The sequence below is a fragment of the Nymphaea colorata genome, chromosome 1 (assembly GCF_008831285.2).
Source record: "Nymphaea colorata isolate Beijing-Zhang1983 chromosome 1, ASM883128v2, whole genome shotgun sequence".
NCBI lineage: Eukaryota > Viridiplantae > Streptophyta > Magnoliopsida > Nymphaeales > Nymphaeaceae > Nymphaea > Nymphaea colorata.
In genome coordinates, this window is record NC_045138.2 from 3,727,715 (window position 1) to 3,737,589 (window position 9,875).

Below are 9,875 nucleotides of genomic sequence, written 5' to 3' on the forward strand. Positions count from 1 at the left end.
ACGATTACCATGCTTTATGCAATCAATATGGTATAAACCTCCACATAGGCCATAATAATAAAGTGAAAATGCAAAAGGCCTGTAAAGAGAAGTTTCAACTCAAACTTTTACCGCTGCATAGCACAAATAAGGGAGAACGAAACCATCACAAAGAGCTGCAACCTAGTTCTATATAGTCAATGAAGAACAGATCAATCTAAAGTAATGTGAGCCAAGCAAGTCCCACAAATTCCCACATTAGAAGCCACATCCTTTAATGCGTTTGACGCAACTGTGCTTTCAAAAGGGTTCTGATGCTCAATCCGATCCCATCATGCCTTCTAGACTCTTGCTCGCTTGTTGCTGCATGCTGGGCACTTGTACTGCTTGATATGCTCCGCTCTTGCAGGGGTGATCTTAACACACTTCCCATGGAACCATCTTTCGCATACATCACAACAGATCCAGAACTCATCAGATGCATAGTTTTCCCCACATGCCCCGCACAACGCATCACCATGCTCGTCCTCATCTTCATCACCACTCTCATCATCCTTGGGTGGAGGCGTCTTTGTTGATTTTGGCTGAGACTCTGGCTGTCGAGACGGCTGGGAAAGAACGTACAACAGAAAAAATTAACCATCCAGAAAACGAATAACCATAAAAAAAGAAAGAATATGAAGAGCTCCCACCATCTTTGCATTGGACTTGCTCTTGTTGCTGCTATTTGTGGTGATGGTTGACTTTTCTCTGGCTTGCTTCTTAGCAACCCCTGTCACAACCTCAAATATTGTTGGGAGATCATTCATCATGTTGAACAGCCTTTTCCTGCACCCCACGTGGCATCATCAGATATGTAACTTATAAAATGCCTAAGCACCATCAACCACCAAACAATCCAACAAAATGATTGTACTAGACAAATGGACCAGAATGGTCTTCCATTTTCTCCCACACATATCACACTATGATGATAAAATAACATTTATGCTGGCATCACTGAACATGAGTTGTAGCTGGGTCCATATTACGTGCAACAACCAGCAACCAATTTATTAATTCCAAGTAAATCCAATCGCATGCATAACATGCATGAGATGTATGATGCAGACAAGAATGAGGTTTTGCAATTGCAGAAGAGTAGAAGCCGGACTTCCCAGCTAAAGAATCTTCCTGGCATTTGAGAATCTGAAACATGAAATAAAAAGAATGGCTTCTTTTTACTCATCTTCCAAGAAAAAGCAACCATCTAGGTCCTCAGAAACTATTTTGTAAATCAACCAGCTGCAATATTACTAGTTTACTGTTAATGAGACTGTAGGACTCAAATTTTTTCATATTTACTTATGTTCCTTCCTAAAGCCTCAATCTGTGCGCATCTAAAGTAAAGAGCATAAAAAAAGAAAGAAAATTAACAAAAACACATGGACATTTTGTTCATATTCAACTATGGTTAAACAAGGACAGCAGTCACCAACTTGTGACTTGGCCGATTCACCTCAGCTTGAACAAGTTAACTTGTTTAAGGGTCATCTTACACAAGTTTCACAAAAGTCCCAGTAAGTCATTTATGACTGGCTGAGTCAGGAACAAATAAAACCCAACAGGTTGAAGCATAAAGAAAGGGTGGGTCCCACTCTCTCAATTGGGTATTTCTTCTTTATATGAGAGCATATTCTTGTAAATCTCTTGCAACGAACCTCCGCCACCACCGTCAGTTAGTTCCTTCAAATTAAGCATGTACACCTTCCACAGTATCAACGCACATTTTCCCATGTAGACTAACAAGCAATGTTAAAGCCTTCACATCATATACTTCTAATTCCCTTCTGCTAGATACCATGTTTTCAATTTAATCCCAACAACAACCATCAATTGTACATAAAACAGCTAATTGGATGCCAAAAGAGCTCCATTCACTTGGCCAGGGGCCAGTATAGGGCCTCATAGTCAAAGAAGATCAAGAATTTGATGCCCCCAGAATAATTTGGAAGTGATCTCCCAAAGTCCAGCTTCTGCAAAAAAATTGGAAAACGAAAAACGTATCTTGATGCATGACTTTTTCAAATCAAAACCATGCATCCAAGGTCAAATTATTTTCAGCCTTATCAAGGCAGAATCAGTCATTTTTGCCAGCCATGCCCCAAAAAAGTTGTTCTCCAAAACTTAGAAAAAGAAAACACGAAGAACTTGTAGGCCTAGGTAGAACTAAGAGTATAACCACTCACAACACACATACCATCTGATCTGAGGTTGTTGGATTTTCCTTTTTCTGTTTTTCATATGATAGTGCAAGAAATGTTCTTGGCTTAGAAGAAAATTAAGGTATCAGTTCCAGATCTATTCTACCCTGGTGAGTCACAACTCACAAGCAAGGAGCAAACATCAAGCTCCTCACGGAGGCATCTTAAACTGAAACAGGCCAAGGAAAACAATAAAGTCTATATGTCCTGAAATGATGAGAACATATGTTTTCAAATCTGTTCCCTCTCTTCTAAGCCATAAGGTAGAATAGCATGTAGAACCATATCAATTGCACCAGTAATGCATTGTACACTCCATTACAAATTCCTTGCATCCTAGACTTCATTCCCTTGAAAATCCAATAACTTGGTGCATTTATCTTATTTTAATATACATGTGTATCAACAAAAACTTTGACTTGAAATGACTAATATGCTACAATATCTCATTGGTATCAACAAGTTATGTCTAAGAAAACTAAATAACTTTTGCCCACCAGAAAAGAACTAGTATTTCGTCTCTTTGGAGACATCCAATAAAATTGGAAAGGACTAGTATTTTGAACTTTGTACTTGAAACTGAAGAATTTACATGATGCTTGAGATGCGATGTTGTGGTCTACAAAATTAATTGATCTCAAGTTATTAAAATAGTGCCATCACATGCTTCTATGCAAATTGACTAGTTGCACAAGACAATACCTTGAAATTCCAGTACTGTCAGTAGATAATACAATCATACATAACAAAAATTTCTGAATATTTGTTTGTATAAAGGAACACATCCACTACTAAGCATATGATTCAGTTATTTTAACAAAACTTGTAATCGCTGATAATTTGATACCCTGAAAAGAAACAAATGTTATCAACAAAATTATATGACATACAGAGAGAGTATCATAATCAAGAAATAAATGTGATGATGTCTGCCACAACAATGTCATTACAGTTTAGAAAGTCAAAAAACCATTTAATACACATTTCAATATGTGCTTGCTTTTAGTTTCTGTTTCTTTTATATTTTAGTTTTACTATTTTTGCTTTATAATTTTGCAAGAAACAAAGGAAACTACAAAAAAATATGTATCTTTCTATTTTTCCAATTCTTAGAACCCAACTTCTTTATTTCTTTTGGGCAACACAGGATGGTCACTAAATCAGAAAGACAGGCCTCATGGATTCTGAATGAAACAAACAGTTCATCAACATCCAAAGACAATAAGGATTATATCTTAAAAGGAAATCCTTCCATATGAATTTCTAAAACAAGTTTTGAATTGATCCTACTCAACAAGGGAATTGAGTTAGCCTTTCAGCAATGAACCCATAGACCAGTATTTCAATTCAATGATGCAAAATATATAGTGTTATAAGATTCAATGTACTGTATCATAGCACCAGGTTGTTAAGAGCTACAATATAGCCTCCATAAAAAGATGAGATAGTTTATTGAACCATAAAATGCTATACCACTTTGTACGGTACTGAATTATACCATATCAAACTATTTCCCCCATTCCATAGGCCTATTTTCCTAGTTTTTCCAATTTCAGGAAACCAGTTACTTAAGGTAGGTTTTTCCAAAATCCAAGGGTCATTTTAGTTCCTTTTCCATATTCATTTGTTCTAACTTCTTAGATTTTTCAAGAATTGATCTTTTTAGGCATGGATTTTATATTTGTTTCAAATATTTTCATTCTTTAAATTTTTTCACGTATCAGGCATGATTAATCCATGTCACTACTTCCTCCAATATAGTTTCTATACAATCCTTACAACATTTTTTCAGTCCATCACCACCTATGCCACCATCCGTCTCCAATAGCACCACGGTGCACATCTCCATAACCCTAACACCAACAAAATCTCCAAGCATTAACATCACCAAGAACATCCAGTTCCATCTATTTGTACTATCTTTCTTGTTGCATAATCAATAATAAATTCCTCATTTCACATCCATTACAGCATTAATTCTGCAGCAACAACAAATTTCCTACAACCTTAATTTTCAATCCTAAAGTTTCTGCCACTTTTACCTCAACCATAACATTTCCTAAAGTTGCCCTAAAATAGACCAACCATAATTTTTGTGTCCATGAAAGTGTCATTGGCCACTAATCATGTATGGGGTTTTCTACAGTACTTCTGGCTAGCATAAATACACAAGAGTGCATCAAACACCTAATTTATAATTGCACAAGGGACTGTGTCTGCATATAGGAAGACGAGACTACAAGTGCAAGTACGTAAATAATTAATAAGTAAGAACAAAAAATGCAACACATACAAATATATTGTAGAAAGAACAGCACCAATGAAATGATTCCAAAAATAAGACAAATTTTAGGGTGTGATGCTTTCTTTTAGTGAAAACACACAAACCATAGATACATTAACTAGGGTGCACAAGACATGTCCATTATGAAATAACAGCAATGGAAGCATTGAAGATGCCACGCACTTCACATCCCCAAGTTCAAGTAGGTACCCTTATCCTTTTCTTTTTCCAGATTGAGAGATAGGGTAGGCAGACACATACTTCAGTTCTGCCAAGCTATGCATAGCAGACGAACTTGTGACCTCTTCACCTTGAGGTTACTCAAGTCACGGCATGTTTTTTCTTACCTCACTTGTTTGTTGTTTCATTGTTACTATTTTGATTTATTGTAGTTGTGAAATGTGAATATTGGTCCTTTATACTCAATTTAATTTGTACACAAGTCCACCAATTAACTATGAATCATCTCGACAGACCCTGTACTTTCGGCTATTATGAAAACCAAGATGAAATAACAAAAGTAACAAAAAATCAGCTGAATCATGCTGTCATCTCCAAACAAACCTAGTGAAGCTCCAAACCATTTCATATGCATTCATAAGATCCAATAAAGAAATCAAACCTAAAAACTGCAAATGTTTTATCACTGCAAATGTTTTATCAAGAAGTGCTTAATGCCTGTTACAAAACCAAGTTTTTTTATGTTTCCCCCAAACGACCCTTCATTTTCTGGAAATACAATCACGGAAAAAGCTCACCAAGCTGATAATCAGCATTTTTCAAGGAAAGTAAGGTCTGGACTTCTAGACTCCAGAATACCCTCATTTACATTAAAGTGAACAAGGTGTTAAAAACATACAATACATTTTAAATTTTAAAACAGAAGAGATCACTGTAGACAAATACCATTAGTTTGAATGTAAAAGTCTAACACAGCAAATGACAAAACAAGTTGAGTACAATTCTATCTCGACAAAAGTTATCGCCTTAGAACTGCAAAGGCAGCTATTATCACAATCCATGTCAAAAAAACAACTACGAAAGAAGGATGAAATAAACAATAAGTAAATAAGTTTGGGAACAATGACATAGTGCCACCTTTTGAATAACAAAGAAGGTAGGAAGAGCAAAACTGCTTTTAATTTAATGCACCTCATCTGAAGGAACAATAATAAAAAATTAAAAAGTTTCCTTTTCTTCTCTTGTTAGCATGGGTTACTATTATTTTGTAGTGAACTGGAAGTCAACAAGTGGGAAGCAGCACAGAGAAACATGCGATGAAGTAATGTGTGATATCAGTAAAACTGTACAATACCTCATAAAATAAGAAATTGACAAAAAAAGTGAGAACCCTTAACAAATGAACAGTACAATATCAGAAATGAAATTGACCACCAATTTGTAGTTAAATGATAGCGGAACCAAAATTTCCATGCTTGGAATCGGGACTACTAATGGGTTTCTCTTCTTGCTTCCTAGAAGCCGTAATTCCTATTTTATGTGGTTACGGTAACCGTGAAGATACACTACAGAAGGAATGCAAAAACACAAATATGAGCTAGGGAAGGAACAATCATCGTAGCGACAGGGGCACATCATACCGATGCAGACATGACCTGAGGAAAGTTTACCTGTCGTTTTTATCAAATCCGAAGCGTGCGCCAAAGTAGAAAGCAACGGCAAGTAGCCAAGCATCGCTGTGAACGGCAACGAGAGACAACCAATCTTTCTCTTGCATACCATCCCTGGCAAAGTTGATCCCTAAAGCTGGTTCAGGAAGTTCTGGAGGAACCTCCTCAGCGGGGAGATTAACTTCCCAAGACTCATTTGGAAATCCATAGAGGCACAGGTTCTCTTTCTCTGCAGGAAAACCAGAAAATGCATTAGCAACCACGCAGACACAACGCAAGTTTTAGATCGGAGTATTCTAGGCCGACGAAGAAACATGACCAAGCAAGATTTCAGCTGGGAGAATTAGATTGGAAGTACGAAGAAGGCAACCAATGGTCAGTGGAACCATGGGTAAAAGAAGAAAGGTTCACCTGGATCACACTGCTGGTAAAACTTGTCGACCTCTGCAAAAGAACGATAAAGCGTTGTGAGCAACCACGAGAGAGAACCAGAGAGAGAGAGAGAGAGAGAGAGACAGAAGGCAGATGTACCAGTTGTAAGAGCCTTAATCATTCCAGCACGTCGACCCCTGAAATCCTTAAAGACCTCCTCAACGGTGCGAGGGTTGTAATGGCCTGACCCTCCTCCTTCCATACCCCTAACCCCACCTCACCCTTCACCACCTATTCCCTCCCCGCCTATGTGCAAGAAGTTTGAGACTGAAGTGGAGGTACGGGAATGGCGAAGACAGAGACGCAACGTCCCTCCCCTGCCTTTCTGAGTGTGTGTGATAGCTACGACAACGACAAGGATTCCTCCATTCTGTTGCTAGGGTTCCTATTTTAGGAAAAAAAAATGAGAGACATAAGCGACGTCGGAAGAGGAGTAGATTTGGTTAGAAGCTGATGGAGGAAGGTGGTCGTTAGCAACAGAGAGCAGAAGCGAGTGGGAAAAGGGAGCAAGACAGAGAGCATGGAGGAGAGAAGGCGAGGAAGAGGCACGAAGGGACACGGGCCTCGGCAACTGGTGCGCTTGGTTCTATTCGGAAAGGGGCTCAGAGGCTCAACTAGTACACGAATGCCCAATTTTGCCCTTTTCATGGTCAAAAGACTGAAAATTCACATACACTCTCTCTCTCCCGCTCTCTCGGCTCCCAAGACCGTTCCCCTCTCCCCTTCTCTCTCTCTCTTTCGCCGTGTGTAACGCGCGTTAAACCTTGTAAGCCTTTGTCTTTATATGTAAATATAACCGGTTACCATCAATTATATAATTATATATGTATATACATATGTATAATGTTCTTTTAGTTGTACGTTTATTTTCTGAAATTCATGAAACAATCAATTCAATCCTCTCTATATATACATGCATATAATGGTTAGTAAATTTGGCACAATATACTGGTTTTAGGTGAGCTTTTGAAATCTGATTTTACTAATGAATCAGGAAAGTGTAAATTTATGAGTATGTAAAAGTTAAGACCGATATATGAATTGAATTTCAGAACTTTTCGCTGCAAAATTTCAAGAGAACTTACAAAGGCGATAACGTATTTTGATTCCTCAATATTTGAAAGTGATAAAATGTGATTGTGCACTGTATTCTTTTTTGGAACTTATAATTCGAAACTTTCAAGTTTATTCATGAAGTCAGCTTTTAAGGAACATAATCAAAGTTGGCCGACCTAATTAAACATCAGAAAATAGTAAGATGTTATATGAACATATTTATGATGTCAACTTGATTCAGGTAATTACATTTTAGAAGTCAATGTCCAAATGGTCATTTGTTCGTAATCATTGGAAACAAACAGCGAACAAAATTTCATTGTCTCGTAAACCGAAGGTTGGACGGAAAGAAGCACAATGCTGACTTTTTTTTTTGTGGTTGGGGGAAGGAGGGGAATGATGGAGTGTGCTGTTGAGTATATTTGCTAGTTTCTGCTCTTTTCTCTCCATATACTGTTTTATGCCCTGGGGCAGATTCATTCATACCCAAAAGAAGAATGAGTTATATTTATAGAACACTAGCATTAGGTGTTCATGAATTTGTCTCAATCTTTAGGGAGATTTATAAAACAATCACAAAGTGTTTCATTTACTAAATGGCCCCTAATTGCACAATGTAAAACCCTCAAGGTGATCTTTTGGTTTTTGTGTCATGCACGGTACGTTCAATTTCAAAACCGTTTAGATGGGTCGAGTAAATGAACCAAATCCGTAAACTATTTAGATATAGGGCGTGGTTCCACAATCAAATTCGAATTTGACTACAATAGTTGACTCGAATCTGAAAAAAATATATATAGACATCAGATCTTTTATCTTATGCTAGTCAAAGATGGATTCATTGTCAAAGAGACAACGTCCATTTCTAAGCCTGAACTGTAGTAATAGGCCAATTATATAGAATGCGGTTTAAGTAAAATTCAGTAAAGGTTAGATCTTACCCAAGTTTGAACTGTTCACATCCATAATTTTCAGTTCTTTTCTCTGTAGGACAGAGAGTGGTCAAGAGGAGAACTGTACAAAGAAAATGGAGTAGGGATCAGTATCAAGCTAATCAGCAATGATCTTCGCAGCATCATGACTCACACAGAAAGCTGACGAACCTTAGACAGTGATCAGCCAGATTCATACCGAGCAGCCAGCAACAAAACCGGCCTTGCTAGCAATACCATCCATGAACATCATTTCGAGATTTATTCTAGTGCAATATAGAGATGCTATTTGATGTCGAACGTGTTAAATAACACGCCGGCCAAAAATACATTGCTCCTGCAAATCTTTCCCCTCTCACGGCAAAGCAGGTTCTACAAAGACTTAGTTGCAGCTAATGCAACACCATAAAAAACTTGTGTGCAAGCTCACAAAGTGCACAAGCACATCTTTTCAGTAGACTGGCAATATTTCCATGCTCAAGGTTCCTAGGTCTAGCAAAATCAACTTAGTTATCGAACTAAAAAGAGCTGCTGCAAGGGTTCAAAGCACGAAGATGTATGCATGCAAGAATGCGCCTCATAACACAAACGTTCATCCTCCACACTCAGCATGTATTCCTCAAAAGAAGATCTCGAATAAAAGACAAATCCATCGACAATTTTTCTCTAATACCTTACGTTTCAATGTCCTTGCCTGAGCCCAACTTACATTTACTATGTTATCACAGTGAATAATCAAACTCTTGGCCACTTTTATAGCATCAGTTAATAATGTTCCAATCCATAAAGCAAGTGGATTTGTGCATTTTGAAGTTTCCATATCCATCTATCAAGAGTCCAGCTCATATATCCTCACAATTACCACATTACCACGCGACCCATGAACTTGTCCACAAGCTCTCATGATGCCATAAGAATTAGTCAATGTAACAAGCCAGCAGGCCCAGAATAAAAACAATATGAAACATGATCAACAACAACACGTTAAACTGAATAGAGACAATCTGATGCCTTATTTTCCAGATATTTTCCCTTGTTTTCATCGTCGTGCTTCTGCCATGGGATTTTCCCAAAATCAAACATTATGGTTTATAAGGACTACTAAAAATGAATTTTTCTCGCATGTGATTTTGTCAACAAAGATGACTGCAAAATTTAATCTTCTTTCTAATTCATCCCCTCCCAAAAAATTGTCCTACCCCATTCCAGTTTCCAGACATCATGCCATTACCTATCAACAATTTAATCTCCCAACACTGACAGCAATAGTCTTCTACAATAATTAATCCCAAATTCACTTACTGTTAGGTACTTATGC

General features: G+C 37.6%; 1 protein-coding gene across 1 annotated transcript; it reads right to left on the minus strand.

The window, feature by feature from the left end:
- Positions 1 to 82: 82 nt before the first annotated feature.
- LOC116267579 (PHD finger protein ALFIN-LIKE 4-like) lies at positions 83 to 7,269 on the minus strand. The gene is made up of 5 exons (XM_031649396.2): positions 6,669 to 7,269; positions 6,549 to 6,581; positions 6,138 to 6,366; positions 672 to 807; positions 83 to 587 (listed from the first exon to the last, which is right to left on the minus strand). The coding sequence occupies exons 1-5, from the start codon at positions 6,769 to 6,771 to the stop codon at positions 321 to 323; spliced, it is 768 nt and encodes a 255-aa protein (XP_031505256.1). The 5' UTR covers positions 6,772 to 7,269; the 3' UTR covers positions 83 to 320.
- Positions 7,270 to 9,875: the final 2,606 nt, after the last annotated feature.

Excerpts from the sequence above, each read along its gene's own strand:
- LOC116267579 (XM_031649396.2), bottom strand. The coding sequence starts at position 6,771 with ATGGAAGGAGGAGGGTCAGGCCATTACAACCCTCGCACCGTTGAGGAG. Across the intron at positions 6,582-6,668 it reads GATTAAGGCTCTTACAACTG|AGGTCGACAAGTTTTACCAG; the intron begins GTACATCTGCCT and ends GTTCTTTTGCAG. Across the intron at positions 808-6,137 it reads GGATTTGATAAAAACGACAG|GAAAAGGCTGTTCAACATGA; the intron begins GTAAACTTTCCT and ends CGTGGGGTGCAG.